Raw genomic sequence first — 15,079 nt, 5'->3', positions numbered from 1 at the left:
AAACTTTAAAACCGGGGTGCCTGGGTGGCTCAGTCGGTTGAGTGTCCAACCTCAGCCCAGGTCATGATCTCACAGTTTGTGAGTTCGAGCCCCGCGTCGGGCTCTGTGCTGACAGCTCAGAGCCTGGATCCTGCTTTGGAGTCTGTGTCTCCCTCTCTCTCTGTCTCTCTCAAAAATGAATAAACATTAAAAAAAAAAAACACACAGAAAACAAAAGAAGGCACACGGATGGCAAGTGAGTGTGTGTGCGGGATGCGGCTCCTCACCTGCTACAATGGCCGTGACGCTCCCGCCAAGTGCTGGAGGAAACAGAGGGTGCGGGGATGCGAATCAGTGCGGCCGCTCTGGGGAGCAGCTCGCCCGGCCCCTTAGAAGTCAGAAAGCCACCAGCCACGTGCCCGTCATGCCACGCCCGGGCATCACGCACGTGACTTGTGGGCACACGAGCGCCGGGGGGGCGGACGAGCAGACCGCGGCGCCCCGCCAGGGAGCGCGGCTCGCCGCTGAGACGGAACAAAGTGCTGATCAGGCAACAGGGGGGATGAATCTCAAACGATTTCGCTCAAAATGCCGAACGAAATCAGCCAGATGAAAGAGTCCATACGGCAGGATTCTCTACACAAAATCTGGACGATGCAACGGAGCCTGCGGTGTGTGCACCGGGTCCGTGTGCTGCCTGTGCGGATGGGTCGCAAAAGCGCTCGAGGCCACCTGGGGCCCTGCTGTCCCCGTGGTGGTGGCGGGAATGTGCTTGGGTCAAAACCCATTAAGCGGTACTCTTCAAACACATGCGGTTTTTGGTGGCTCAGTTACACCTGCCTGAGCTGCTAAGGAAAACAAGAGTGAAACCAACACACCCAACAGAAAGTCATGCTTTTACCCACTGGGAGGAGAAGAGAGACTCCATCCCGTGCCTTTGGCTCCTACGGTTCCAGAAATGGTTCCTAACCTCTGAGGGGCGTGGGGTCACGGGGACCCAGCTCTGAGCCTGGAAACGATGGACAGCGATGAGCGGCAGAGGAGTCCTGCCTCTGCGGCGGGGCTGGGAGTGGGGTGCACGGAAGTGTCCTCTGGCCAGGGTCCAGCCACCACCAGCCGGGGCCCTCTCGCGCCCCCCCCCCCCCAGCGTCCCTCCTGAAACTCTGCAGAGGGAGGCCACCGAGGCCACCGCCTGCACACGGCAGGTGTCAGTGCCCCCAACAAGCCTCCGAAGGTGAGTCGGCCACACCATCCGTGTCACCTCCTCTTGTGCTCAGGTCGGGGAGGGAAGGACCTCTGTGTCCCTCCACCCAGGTGCAGCCCACTTTCCTAACCCCAGCCACGGGGGCTGCTTTAGCAGGAGGGGACCGTGGAACTGGCTGTTCCCAAGGCCAGTCTCAGCCCCCTGCCCCCTGATGCTGGCTGGGTCTGGAGCCTCAGACCCCCTGGGACCTTCCCTGCCACGCAGGCTTCTTCGGGGCCTTGGCCCTCTCGTCCGGTGTGTTCTGGGCCCCCCTGGAGGGCAGGCCAGCAGCGGTCCGAGGGCTGTGAGTACTTGCTTAGCAAGTAGGGAGTACTTGAGGCCTCCCTGGGCCGGCCCCTGGTGTGAGTGGCCCTAGAAGGCCACCTGGTCCCGTACGGTGTGCTCTGTGTCCTTGACCGGCCACGTGGAACCAGCCATTGTGGGCCACGGGAGGGCCGGTCTTGCTCCTGGACCACTGCAGGCCACACCGGGCAGTGCCAGCCTGCCCCAGGACCCCTCGGACCTGGCCGGGCCCACCCTCGCCGGCTGCCTCTCCCCTTCGTGCAGGGCCCCTCCTCTTTCCCCCACCCCCGGTCCTCAGTTTCTCCATTTCTTCCAGCTCACTCTAGAGCCAGGACACACTCTGGCGTGACCTCTCCCTCCCTCGGCCCAGCTCCTGGCCTTGAGGGTCTGTCTGGCCCACACTTTTAGCCCACCTCCTCCAGGAAGCCTTCCTGGGCTGCTCAGGGCCTTCCCAGCTCAGAAAACGTCTGCCCTCAGAGACCACCCGACTCGTGGCCCGGCAGGACCCCCAAGCCTGATTACCTCCCACACTGTGATGAACCACCTGTGTGTGACCACCCCCCAAAACCTCACATGTTGAAGCTCTTACCCAAAGGGAGTGGAATTAGGAGGTGGGCCCTTGGGAGCTGATGGGGTCGTGAGCTGGGGCCCCCAGGATGGGATTCGTGCCCCTGTAAGAAGAGGCAGCTCCTTGCTGCCTCTCTCCCCGCGTGAGCACGCGGCAAGGGCCGGGAAGGGCTGTGGCCACAGCGCGGACCCACGTGACGGAGAGAAGCAAGCGTGTGCTGCAGACAAGCTGCCCCGTCTGGGCGCAGCCGGAACTGGACGCCCCCCAACATGACCCCCCTAGTCCCCATGTGCTCGCCAACGTCAGCCTCCACCCCCTGGCCACCAGCGGAGAGCAAACACTCCAGAACCTGCCACCTCCATACCTGGGAGGCCAGATAACCCCCCCGCCTGGCTCGCGGTGTTCCTGCCACCGGGGCCCAAACCCCAAATCCTGCCTGACCGACCTTATCTGTTTGCTTTTCTCCCAACATCCGCTGGCAATCGGGGCCCCAGCACAGAGGTGCGGGGGGGCACTCAGCCAAGGCGGGGAGGGAGGGGGCCGCTGGGGGCCAACCAGGGGCTGGGGGCACGTCACTGCAGTCACTCCCAGGGGGCCCTCAGCTGAGGGGACAGAGGGTTCCGGACCCTCCACTTGGAGCTGGGGGAACAAGCCACTCAGCTACCACAGGAAGCAGCACAGGGTCCCCCCCGACGGAAGGCAGGGGGTGCTGGTCAGTGCCCTGGCCTTGGGTGGGCAGCACCCACCCCAAATCCAGGCCTAGGGCAGGCAGAGGTTAAAGGTGCAGACCGAGCAGGGTCAGGTGCGGGGTTTGGGGGAGGGCAGGCGGCAGGGTGGCCCCGGGACCACAGGAGGGGTGGCTCAGGGAGCAGGGGTGGCCCAGGGGACCCTTGCCTATGGTGCTGCCTCAGCAGGGCTGGGGTCTGGAGGGGCCAGTAAGCAGCAAGAGCCAGCCCGGGAGGGGGGCAGGGGGCCAGAGAGCAAGGCAAGTGAGGCAGGCTGGGGCATGACGGGGGTACCTGGAGGGGTCGCAGGCCTGAAGCTCCAGGGCCGAGGGTCTTGAGGAGGAAGGGGCTGCAGATTGCCGGGGGTGGGGATCAAGAATGACACTTGGTGGGGAGAGAGAGAAAGAGAGAGAGAGAGAGAGAGAGAGAGAGAGAGAGAGAGAGGGAGAGAGAGAGAGAGAGAGAAGGAGGGGCACCTGCTGGGCCCCCAGCTACACGCGGATCTTGGGGCAAAGGTGGGGCTGGAGTGACTCTCGCCACAGGCCAGAGGTCCCTCCACTGCCGGGTCCCCTCCCAGGCCCCTCCAGGCCCTGGGTCTCCTGGTCTGCACAATCTCCCCAATCGGCGGGTGCCCAGGGGCTGAGGCCAGCCCCTCAGCTCTGTCCTCGATGTCAGGGGTGGAGGACGCCCCACTTCGCACCCAGCAATGGAACCCCATGTGGGCCACACACCCCAGCGCTGTTGGTCACCACAGCCTCCCTGGCTGCTGCCGGGCCCACCCCTCAGAAAGGTCACAGCCGCTGGCCAGGCCCGGGGCACATTCGGCTCCCGTATGGAAATCTTTCCCCAAAGCCGTGGTTTTCGGCACTTGGATCAGACGGTGACCGCTGGGGCCGAGCCGTGGTTCGAGCCTGGGGTGAAGCCTGACCTGCCTTCCCCTGAGGAATGCCACACCTGGCCGGTGGGGCCCAGAGGGGCTGGCTGGCCATTGTGTACTCTGGCGCTTTCACCTCCACAAACCTGGGTCCAGCAGACCCGGGGTCTTGGGGACCCCAAGCCTGCTCAGGAGCTTTCTGGAAGCACCTGCCGGCGGTGAATGCCTACATCCTCAAGCGGGCTCTCGGTCCCAAGTGAAGGTCAGGTCAAGGCCTCCGGGAGAGCCACTACCTAGGGGCCAGCACCCGCCCTCCCGAGCGGGCCGTGAAGGGCCCCTTTGCGGAGACACCGGGCCCTGGGGCTGCGGGCCCTCTGGAGCGCCGGCCGGGACCCGGGGCCAGATGTGCCACTCAGGGCCCCGCCATGCAGACAGAGGGCGAGGGCAGGGGTCTGAGTTGGGGCGTGAGGCCGAACAATCACCCACTTGTCCAGCCCGTGGGTTCCGCTTCCCAAGGCTGGCCAGCGGGCTGTGCCTTTATCACCCGCACGGCCGGGAACAATGGGTGCACACAGTCTTATCTCCTACTGTTTGCTCAGCACATTCAGGGCTCCCAGGTCAGCAAAGAGAAACGCCATTCTGCCTGATTTCCCGCCAAACCGGTGTATAGAAAGGGACCTGGGACCCACGGCTCCAGGCGAGAGCCGTCCACTAACTGTGCACACAAGGCCTGAACAGCTCGGAGGTGACAGTCTCTGGAATGTACGGCTTTTTCCAGGAAACTCAAACCGAGTCTCACACGTGCCCACGTATACAGATTTCTTTAGTCCAGGCCCCATGACAGCCTTGTTGGCAGCCCTGGTGACCCAAGCTCTGCTGGGGCCACACTGGAGTCCTTCAAGCTGCTGGGGGAGGCGGGGGGGGGAGAGGTGCCACTGGAGACCCCAACGTGGGGACCCCTTACGTGCCACAAGCCCTGGCCCCTCCCCCAGGTCCTACAGGTCAGTGATCCGGGGGTGTGCCCATGACCACAGTTCCCTCTCTGGCTCCGTTCCTTGCTGTCCCCCTGGCATGTCCTGAGGCTTGAGCGGCCCGTGCCAAGGCCCTGTGGTCGGGTGCCTCCTGGGAGGGGTAGCAGGCAGCCCCGTGGCTGGGTGAGAACTCCACTTGTGGGTGGGCAAAGCAGCTGGGGGTGGCTCACAAGGGTCCAGGCAGAGAACAAGGCCTGGCAGCCCTGGCCCAAGGGGACCTCAGGGGTGGCTTTAATTGGTGGGAGAGGGCCCCAGGCATCCCAGGTATGTTTTTCCAGCAGGGTTCTGGGCCTCTCTCCTTATCCTGCCTGTCCCAAGGTCTGCTAAGTCACCTCCCCACTGCCACCTGTCTAGGCACCCTTACCCACCGAGCATCCTGGCCAGGGCTGAGGTTCGAGGAGGACCCACCCACCTGTCCCTGTGGGACCTCAGCCCCCACCCACCCAACGGCCTGCCCCCTCTAAGTTCAGAGCTTCGACGTGAGACCCCCCATGAGGGTGTGAGCTCTCCAAGGGCAGGGAGGACCCCCACAGTGGCCCCATGGCAGAGCCTGGACAGACCTCACCCTGTGTGCCCAGGCTTCTGGCCGCAGTGACCCCAGCAGGGGTGGTTCCAGGGCAGAGGAACGCAGGAGAGCATCTTGGAACCCCTCGTTATCCACCTCTGCTTCTGAGTTAAAGGAAAACGCAGGCATGGGAGTGCCTAGCACACCTGGGGACCTTACACCCACCTGGCCCAGACTCAGGGACCGGAGGGCCAGCTGCCGCTGAGTGCAGCTCTCCATGAAACGAATTTTGTGTTAAGGGGCACCTGGGGGCTCAGTCGGTTAAGTGTCCGTCTTCGGTTCAGGTCACGATCTCACAGCCTGTGGGTTTGAGCCCCGTGTCCTGCTCTGTGCCGACGGCTCAGAGCCTGGAGCCTGCTTCAGATTCTGTGTCTCCCTCTCTCTCTGCCGTTACCCCTCCCATACTCTGTCTCTCAAAAATAAACAAAAAAAAAAAAAATTTTTTTAACAATTTTATGTTAAGACTATAGCTTATTTAGCGTAAACACAGCTCATCTGTGAGGCAGGGTGGGGTGTCATGTGGGGAGCTCAGCCTGGGGGTTCCTCGGCAGCAGGAGCCCAGGGTTCCTGCACCCCCAAGTCTCTGTGGGGCCAGAACCAACCCCAGGAAAGGGGAAGCCCCTGTACCAGGGCCCCAGGCTCCCACATGGGGTCCCACACAGGCTCCCATTTAAGGCCAGGCTGTCCTGGAGAATCATCAAACCCATACCTGCTCCCCGACTGCTGGGAGATCCCACAAAGGATCCGAAACACACACACCTCCTGACCCTCCCTGATCATGACCCTCACCTTGACCATGATCTTGACCTTTGCCCTGATCACGATCCTCATCCTGGGCCTAACCCTGACCCCTTTCTCGGTGCTGGCCTGTGTCCTGCCCACTCCCTGTCCCCTGAGCTGTTGCCCTCCTTCTCCCAGGAGGCGGTGGGCACAGCCCCTGGTCCTCTGCCTGGGAGGTTGGCACCCAGAGGCTGGCACCCAGCCCCCACAGAGATGCCCTCCCAGATGGGCAGCCCCCTGTGGCCGCTCCGGCCCTACTCCTCTGCCTACAAGCAACTCAGAGCCACGGGGGTCAGAAAAAGGTAACGGGGGCCCTTCTGGATACAGCAGGACCACTCTGGTGCTTCACCCTCCCAGGGGGCTGGCGGGGAAGGATCGCCAGGGAGGAGGTGCCCAACGGGGGGCCCCTGTGCTTTGGGGTGGTATCGGCCCCGGGGAGGTGTCCCAAGGCCTGCTGCTGTCAGTGATGGCCCCACCCCAAAATGTGGTCCTTCCACTGGGTGGTCTTTGCTCCCAGGCAGGGGTGGGGCTGGGCAGGCTGGCACCTCTGGGGGTGCTAGGGTCTGGATGAGGGTGGAGTCCACCCCGGGGACCATCCGAGCACTTTGGGCTTCCCCGCCAGGGACGAGCGGTGCCCAGGAGCCTCCCTGCACGCCCGGGGCGAGCACCCTCTCAGCCCCCAAGGTGTGGCTGATGGTGCCCCTGCCACCTCAGCCTGGAGCAAACACAGGACGTGTCTGCAAGGCTCTGGAGGGCCCATGCTGGCCCCTGCCTGGAGGCCAGCGATAATGGGGCTACCGCCCACCAAAGAGCTTTCCGAAGGCCAAGTCCTGTCTGGCCACCCCGGTGCCCAGTGGGTGAGGCAGGGGCGGGGCCTGCAGCCACTACATAAGGCGTCCGGGGCCGGCCACTCGGGCTGCACACAGGTGCAGGGAGCCTGCCCGGTGTCCGCGACGGGAGGGGCCGGGTCCAGCGGTGACCTCTCTTCACGCATCATGCTGGGGCCTCGGCTCCTGCTGCTCCTGTCCTGCGGGGGAGCCCTGCTCGGCGCTGGTGAGTGGGGGCCTGCAGGCCGCGCCACAGGGGCGGACAGACGCCCGCTGCCCCGGCGTCAGGCTGGCCGCAAGGACGTCGATGGAGCGGAGGCCCCTCCCTGCTCTGTAGCTGCCCCCCACTCGCCAAGACCCGGGCCTCTGCCAGAGAGCAGGCTGCCACTCACCCCTGCCCTGGGCACAGTGGCCAAGAAAGGACGCTGGGCTGCGGCAGGGCAGGGGTCCCTCGGGGACACACAGTCTCTTCAACAGCCGTGCGTGCAGCGAGATGCGGGCATGCTGGGCAGGACGGTGCTGCCCGGGGCTCCGCTCTCCACACTGGGCCCCAGGACCTGAGAGCGCTGTAGGGTATAGGGAGCAGGGCAGCGGCCTCCTGGGTGCTGGAGCCAAAGGGCCCAGCTGGAGACCCCAGCTCCACTGGGTCCTATGAACAGACGAGCCACAAAGTGGGCTCTAGGCCTCAGTTTCGCTGCCCGTAAAAGTGGAGGAAACATTCCCCCCCTCGTGTGGCTACCGTAAGGATTAAGGAAGCGGGGCCGGAAGGGGGCACATGTCAGGGCCCAGGGCCACCACCACCGTTGCAGAGGCTCAGACAGGGCCGCCGCTTCCTCCCGCCCCATCTTCCCAGCCAGGCCCAAGGAGCAGGGGTCCCTTTCCCCCTCCCCTCACCCCCACCTCCGGTTGCTGGTAACCACCCCAGACCCCCCCGATGCCACAGGCTGAGCACAGCCTTCACTCCTGCCCCCAAGCCTGGAAAGGCGCCAGCCCCAAGGGGTCCCGTGGTGGCCCAGAGACTGCGGGCACCAAGCCCTCTGGGCCTCTCTCTGCCCGAGCCCAGCATGACTGGTTTCTTCTCTCTCCTTAATCCTTGGTCGGCTGCTCCCTCCTCGGCAGGCCCTCGGCCGGGGACCCTGAGTGTAGGTACTGGGGGTGGGCCATGAACTCCTGAGCCCAGTGGGTCTCCCCTCGGCCTGCCCCGCCCCTTCCCTCCCATGAAGCCTGTCCCTCACCCTCGTGGCTCTGAGCACTCAGGACCCCTGGCCAGCCAAGGCCACTTGCCCGGGCATGTCCCCTGAGACCTGGACCCAGAACCAGGACGAGAAGGGGGGCACCCGGAGCCAGCCGGGGTGGGGTGCAAGCCTGCAGGTGTGACGAGTGGATGTCGAGCCATGGGGGTCCAGCTGTGAGTGCCACAGGCCCCATCCATCCACGTTTCGGCAAACGCCCTTTGAGCACCAACTCTCGTGAGGGTGCTGAAAGGCGGGCCCTGCCCTCCTGGACCAGAGACTCAAAGAGCACAAGGTCAGACGCAGGGGCCTTGGGGGTGCTAGGGACTTGGGGCAGGTACAGGAAGAAGGATCCTGGGGCAGGCCGGGGTGGAGACGAAACAGGCAGGGGCGCACAGGGTCTCCCAGCTTGTAGAAGGGACAGCACGTGCTCTGGCGGTGCTGTGACCCGCGGGGCTCAGAACGGTTGGGATGGCAGAGCTGCCCGCCCTGGACCCCGTGGGTCCAGGGCAGGGGCCATGCCTGTCCTGGGATTCTGAGCGGGAAGTGCAGAGGGCCCCCTGGCCTGCCTCCTGAGTGTGCCTCAAGGGAGCCTCCGCCGCCAGTGGTGGGGGCCGTGGCTGACACAGAGCCAGAGGGCTTCAGTGAGGCTAGCGGGAGGGGGGGGACAAGGAGCTGGTGGAGTAGCCACTGCAAGGGGGGGGGGACCAGGGAGTGACCCACTGTGGGGGGTGGGGCAGAGGATACAGCCGGACCTGTCCTGGGGGCGGTGGTGAACTGAGAGGAGGGGCAGAGATGGGGAGCCGTGTGGGGGACACCGTGGAGGGAAGAGGCCCAGGAGACCAAGTGTCACTAGCCCATTGGAACTAGAGCAACACAGCCTCTGTGCCACCTGCCCCATCTGGGGACCCCCTCGGCCACCGGGCAGTTGTCCCCATCCCCTGGCATTGCCCCGAGACCCAGAAACACGGCGGAGCCAGAGGCAGAGGGAGCACGGGGAGGGGGCAGGATCAGGAACCCCAACAGCTGCACAGGCTGCTGAAGCAGGTGGGAGCCTCGGCAGAACTGAGGGCCCGAGTGGGTCTGGGGGACGGAGGCACTGGGAGCACGGCAGGGGGGGAGAGCCGAGGAGGCCACGGCCCACAGGTGAGGCCCCCGACTCCAGCTGCGCTTGGAGTCGCCAGCGGGGTCAGCGACTCCTGCCCCTGGCGGTCACGTGACCGTCTTCACCGGGCATTTCTCTACTAACGGTCACCACGATCCCAAGACTAAGAGGTTGACAGGGAGAGAGAAAGTAGGAACGCAGCCGCTTTGGGCGGCTGGTAGACGGGGTAGCCCCCCGGGGACTCTGGACCTCATCCCTGGGAGCACGGTGGGTGGGGTGCAGCCAGACGGAAGGACAGCCCGGACAGCCGCCCACCGACTCCAGGCCGGCTCGCCTCCAAGGCCTAGCCCTGTGCTGTCAGGGGGCCGCTCCCTCCCCAGGTCGCCTCGCGGCCTCCTGCTCAGTGACCACAAGGCCCCTCCCGCCCGGGGTCCACAGGGGAGCCAGGCAGCCTGTCTGTCCTGCGTGGGGGGCTCTCGCTGTTCAACCTGGGGGGCACCCGCGGCGTGAGTGCTGGGAGCCCGGCAGGCAGACCGCAGGTGCGGCGGGGCACAGATACCCCTCGCCCCACTCCGCCCACAGGACTGGCACGGGGCCGCACACCTCTCGTTCCCCCAGGGGCCTCTCCGTCCTCCCAGCACCCCCGACTGCCATCTCCTCGCCCTCAGGCCCCGCTCCTTGCCTTTCCACACAGGCACGTGCACTGGCCTGCCCATGCAGGGACCCCGTGCACGTGTGACACGCGTGGCTGAGCCGGGCTGCTCAGAGGGCGCGAGGAGTAGAGCCGGAGCCGGCAGGCTCTGAGCTCCCGCCACACGGGTCCTGGCCGACAAGCCGGACACCCGGGGCGGTGCTGACCGCAGCCTCTGCCCACACAGGCCTAGACGACACCTCCTTTGTGCACCCGGGCCTCCAGAGGCTGCAGGACTCCCCGAAGACAGGTGAGGGCCACAGCCAGCCTCCCATCCCGTCCTGCAGAGCTGTCCGGAGCACCGAGGCCACGGGGTAGCCGTGGTCTGGGGTTTCCCTGAGGGGAACCCAGCTCCGCAAAGTCTCAGCCGGCCCCTCGCCTGGAGGGAAACAGGCCCACGCAGCCGGAGGGGGCAGGTGCCCGCGTGGGCGCTGAGCTGCGGCTCTGTGCCCTGCAGACCCCGGGGCTGATGCCTCAGTTCCTGTAAGGCTTGGGAGGCAGACCCGGCCCACAGCTGGCTTGGGACTGCGGGGCGGGCAGGGCCTCTTTCCCGGCCACACCAGGAGGGCCTGGAACTTAGCCAGGGGCCCAGCTCGTGGGGTCCAGCCTCCCCACACCCGCCCCATCAGCCAGGTGGACGCAGGGCCCCAAGACTCTGTCCGCTACCCCCACAGGCTCAGACAAGGGCTGGTGCTCCACATGGGGGGCCGGACACTTCTCCACTTTCGACGGCCACGTGTATGACTTCCCGGGAACCTGCAACTACATCTTCTCTGCCACCTGCAAAGACGCGTCGCCCGCCTTCAGCGTCCAGCTACGGCGGGAGCCCAGCGGGAGCATCTCCCGGATCATTGTGGAGCTGGGGGCCTCTGTGGTCACCGTGCAGAAGGCAGTCATCTCCATCGAGGATGTGGGGTAGGCCACGTGGCTGGGGTGGGAGGCTGGGCGGGCAAGGGGGCTGTCCCTGACCACTCTCGTCCCACAGGGTCGTCAGCCTGCCCTACACCAGTAACGGGCTCCAGATAATACCCTTTGGCCAGAGCGTGCAGCTGGTGGCCAAGCAGCTAGAGCTGGAGCTGGTGGTCATGTGGGGCCCAGGCACCCACCTCATGGTGAGGACGCCGGCAGGGGCGGGGGGCCGGGGGCCGGTCCTCCCAGGGTGGGGCACTGACCAGGAGCCCGGGCGGGCCCGGGCTCACCCCACCTGTGCGGCGAGGGTCCCGGGGCCCCCTGACGGCGGTGCCCACCCACCCGCCACCGCAGGTGCTCGTAGAGAAGCGGCACAGGGGCAGGCTGTGCGGTCTCTGTGGAGACTTCAACGGCGAGCGGACGGACGAGTTTCTGAGTGAGGAAGGTAGGTGGGGGCCGGGGCCCAGACCCCCCGAGGCCCGGCCCCATGGTGCTGACCCTGCTCCGCCCCCCACCCCTAGGCAAACCCCTGGAACCCCACGTGTATGCCGCCCTCCAGACGCTGGATGACCCCAACGAGATCTGCACCTACGAGGCCGTCCCCAGCCCCTGGGTCCCACAGGCAGAGCACGTACGTGAGGTGACGGGGACCCCCAGGGGCCGCGGTAGCCCTTCAGCCACGGTCGGGGCCGGCCGGTGGAGTGTGAGGGGCTCTCCGAGGCCAACGACACCCCTAGCCTTCTAAGGCCGGTGTGGGATCGGCCTTGACCCCCAAAACCCCGAATGGCCCTCTGCCCAGGCCCAGACCTGCAGCCAGCTGCTGACCCTGGTGTCCCCCGAGTGCAACGTGCCCAAAGAGACATTCGTGCTGAGCTGCCAGGTGGACATGGCCGCGTGCGTCCCGCCAGGCCGGCGGGACTGTAGCTGTGCGACGCTGTCTGAGTACTCACGCCAGTGCAGCATGGCTGGCCAGGCCGTCAGCAACTGGCGGGGCCCCGGCCTCTGCTGTGAGTCCCGGGGAAAGGCCCCCCGTGCCGCCCCCCCCCCCATGTCTGTGAGACGGAAGGAGAGCGGGCGGGGAGGGCTGGGCTAAGCCCTGGGCGGGGCGGGGCAGGAGGGGCGGGCTCTCACGGAGGCCGGCGTGCCTGCAGCCTTGGGCCAGTGCGCGGCCAACCAGGTGTACCGGGAGTGCGGCGAGGCCTGCGTCAGGACCTGCTCCAACCCCCAGCACGCCTGCTCCAGCTTCTGCACCTTCGGCTGCTTCTGCCCAGGAGGTGAGGGCAGGGGGGAGGTCGCCGGGGGGGTCCAAGAGAGCGCCAGGACACACGGCACCGGATCCGACCAGGAGCAGCACCTGGGTCTGGGCACCCTGGCTCGAGGGGAGGGTGGCTGCAAGTGCAAGCCGGGGACGGGGTCAGGGAACGGAGGGACGGGAGCCGGGGAGGACTGCCCAGCGAGGGCGTGGGAGGGCAACTAGCCCCGGGCCTAGGAAAGCCCTCTCCTGCAGATACGGTTCTCGATGACATCTCCAAAAACCACACCTGCGTGCCGGTCACCCAGTGCCCCTGCGTGCTCAGCGGGGTGGTCTACGCCCCTGGGGAGGTCATGACATCCGCCTGCCAGACCTGGTGAGTGCCGGACGGCTTGCCAGGGCACACGGGCAAGACGGAGCTGTGGGGGGCGGGACACAGGGTTTATATAAGGGGCAACCTCAGCCCCGGAGGCAGCCAGCTCTGCCAGCCTGGAGCGGCTGGGGGTGCCAGCTGGGTCACCCCCTCCCGGTCTGCAGCCAGTGTACCATGGGCCAGTGGAAGTGCACAGAGCAGCCCTGCCCCCGACGCTGCTCCCTGGAAGGCGGCTCCTTTGTCACCACGTTCGATGCCAGGCCTTACCGCTTCCACGGCACCTGCACCTACATCCTCCTGCAGGTAGGACACGCCACAGCGGGGGGGGGAGGGTCACACCGAGCACCCCCGGGCCATCTGTGCTGAGCCACATCCCCCTCCTAGAGCCCGCAGCTCCCCGACGGGGGGTCCCTCATGGCCTTGTACGACAAGTCCGGGCATTCTCACTCGGAGACCGCCCTAGCTGCTGTCATCTACAAGTCCAGCCAGGTAAGGCCACCCTGTCACGCGGCTGCTGTACTCACCCCGGGTTCCCAAGCATTTGCATCCCTGCTACGTCCCAGCTCCTGCTTCATCCGGCCTGGCAGGAGGGAAGGCCACCCCCCGCTCCTGGCACCCCCATGACTCAGGCCACCCTCCCTCCAGGACAAAATCGTGATCTCTCAGGACGAGGTCCTCACCAACAAAGGAAATACCAAGTGGCTCCCATACAAGACTCGTACGTCTTTAGCCCCTGCCCAGCACCTAGGGCTGCACTGGGAGACAGTCCCAAAGTGGGCTGCTTCCTGAGCCCCCTGTCCCCCCAGGCAACATCACAGTCTTCAGGCAGACGTCCACCCACCTCCAGATGGCCACCACCTTCGGGCTGGAGCTCGTGATCCAGCTAAAGCCCGTGTTCCAGGCGTACGTCACCGTCGGGCCCCAGTTCAGAGGCCAGACCACGGGTGAGCCCCTCCCTGGCCTGCCCGGCTTGGCCAGAGCAGGGAAAGGGCCCAAGAGAGTCTTGCTCGTTCAGCGCTCACGGCCCCAGGCTGGCCCTCCCAGGTGGCAGCCAGTGACAGCCTCATGCCCAGGGCATGGTGATGGGAGGAGACGGGCTTTGAAGTTTGGGGCAGGGCAGGGGAGCAGGCTGGCTCCCCGCCTCACAGCCCGGCCGGTGCAGGGCTCTGTGGCACCTTCAACGGGGACACGACCGACGACTTCATGGCCAGCACGGGCATCGTTGAGGGCACTGCCTCGCTCTTTGTGGATTCCTGGCGGACCGGGAACTGCCCAGCCTCGCTTGAGCGTGAGACTGACCCCTGCTCCATGAGCCAGCTCAACAGTAAGTGCCAGGCCCCGGGGGAGATCCGCGGGTGGGCGCGAGGCCCAGGCTGGGTAAGCCCAAGACCCATGCCGCCCCTGTCCCCCCAGAGGTGTGTGCAGAGACCCGCTGCTCAGTGCTGGTGAGGGAGGGCACGGTGTTCGAGAAGTGCCATGCCACGGTGAACCCCAGGCCCTTCTACAAGGTGGGCAAGGCCTGCGGGCCAGTGGGGGGCCCAGGGGGTGGGCCCTGGGGGTCGGGGGTCTCCCGGCTACCATGCCCTGTCCACCCGCAGAGGTGCGTGTACCAGGCCTGCAACTACGAGGAGACCCTCCTCCACATCTGCGCCGCCCTGAGTGACTATGCCCGAGCGTGTGCCACACGGGGCGTCCTACTACGGGGCTGGAGAAGCGGCGTGGACAACTGCAGTGCGTGTGGCGGGCGCAGGCAGGGGTGGGAGGGGCCCAGGGCATGCGGGGATGGGGGAGGGGGGGCAGGGGTCACAACGGGGTCCCACCCAGTTACCCCCCCCGAGGGCCTGACCCCAGCGCCCCCACAGCCACCCCCTGCACGGGCAACCAGACGTTCGGCTACGACAGCCGGGCCTGCGGCCGCACGTGCCTCTCGCTGTCCGACCGCGCTGCCGAGTGCCACCCGAGTGCCGTGCCCATGGACGGCTGTAATTGCCCCGAGGGCACCTACCTTGACCACGAGGCCCGGTGCGTGCGCAAGGCCCAGTGCCCCTGCCTCCTGGACGGCTCCAAGTTCATCCGAGCTGACCAGTCTGCCATGGTCAACGGCGTCATCTGGTGAGCAAGGGGTCCCCAGGGGAGCCGGCCCACCCTAGCCCGCGGCCCCCAGCCAGGGCCAGCGCACTCACACAGCACCCCTCTCGCAGCTACTGCATCAACGGGAGGCTGAGCTGCCCAGGGCGGCCGCAGATGCTCCTGGGTACGTAGCTGTGCAGAGGCCGGTGGGACTGGACAGCCACGTGCCGTGGCCCCTCTAAGCCGGCCTCACCTCTGCTCCACCACCCCCCAACTTCCCTGCAGCCACCTGCTCGGCCCCCAAGACCTTCCAGTCCTGCAACCAGTCTTCGGAGAACACATTTGGGGCAGCCTGTGCCCCCACGTGCCAGATGCTGGCCAGTGGCATCCCCTGCGTAAGGCTTGGGGCAGAGGGGCAAGGGAGGTCCCCCGAGGGTAGACCCCCCTGGACAGCCTGTGGCGGACGCCACCCAGGGCCTCTCCCTGGACCACGAGAGGATTTTTGCAAAATCCCCAGGGAAGGCAGGGTCACGCTGTCCCTCTGTCCCCGTC

The 15,079-nt window shown here is 66.2% G+C and overlaps 1 protein-coding gene across 1 annotated transcript in view; it reads left to right on the top strand.

The window, feature by feature from the left end:
• Positions 1-3,763: 3,763 nt before the first annotated feature.
• MUC6 (mucin 6, oligomeric mucus/gel-forming) overlaps positions 3,764-15,079 on the top strand; it is a 33,536-nt gene continuing 22,220 nt past the window's right edge. The window contains exons 1-22 of the mRNA XM_053900049.1: positions 3,764-3,948; positions 5,078-5,222; positions 6,207-6,370; positions 6,691-7,121; positions 10,111-10,173; positions 10,598-10,838; positions 10,909-11,035; positions 11,187-11,277; positions 11,354-11,535; positions 11,632-11,839; positions 11,984-12,106; positions 12,340-12,460; positions 12,622-12,760; positions 12,842-12,946; positions 13,103-13,175; positions 13,264-13,401; positions 13,620-13,781; positions 13,871-13,965; positions 14,056-14,188; positions 14,320-14,569; positions 14,659-14,711; positions 14,813-14,922. Of these exons, the coding sequence (XP_053756024.1) occupies positions 3,764-3,948; positions 5,078-5,222; positions 6,207-6,370; positions 6,691-7,121; positions 10,111-10,173; positions 10,598-10,838; positions 10,909-11,035; positions 11,187-11,277; positions 11,354-11,535; positions 11,632-11,839; positions 11,984-12,106; positions 12,340-12,460; positions 12,622-12,760; positions 12,842-12,946; positions 13,103-13,175; positions 13,264-13,401; positions 13,620-13,781; positions 13,871-13,965; positions 14,056-14,188; positions 14,320-14,569; positions 14,659-14,711; positions 14,813-14,922 (3,339 nt within the window). The remainder of the gene's footprint in view (positions 3,949-5,077; positions 5,223-6,206; positions 6,371-6,690; positions 7,122-10,110; positions 10,174-10,597; positions 10,839-10,908; positions 11,036-11,186; positions 11,278-11,353; positions 11,536-11,631; positions 11,840-11,983; positions 12,107-12,339; positions 12,461-12,621; positions 12,761-12,841; positions 12,947-13,102; positions 13,176-13,263; positions 13,402-13,619; positions 13,782-13,870; positions 13,966-14,055; positions 14,189-14,319; positions 14,570-14,658; positions 14,712-14,812; positions 14,923-15,079) is intronic.

This window comes from Panthera pardus, unplaced genomic scaffold (assembly GCF_024362965.1).
Source record: "Panthera pardus isolate Hobbes unplaced genomic scaffold, ASM2436296v1 HiC_scaffold_12, whole genome shotgun sequence".
Lineage (NCBI taxonomy): Eukaryota > Metazoa > Chordata > Mammalia > Carnivora > Felidae > Panthera > Panthera pardus.
The sequence above is the reverse complement of the archived record's forward strand: the minus strand, read 5'-3'. Positions and strand labels throughout refer to the sequence as shown.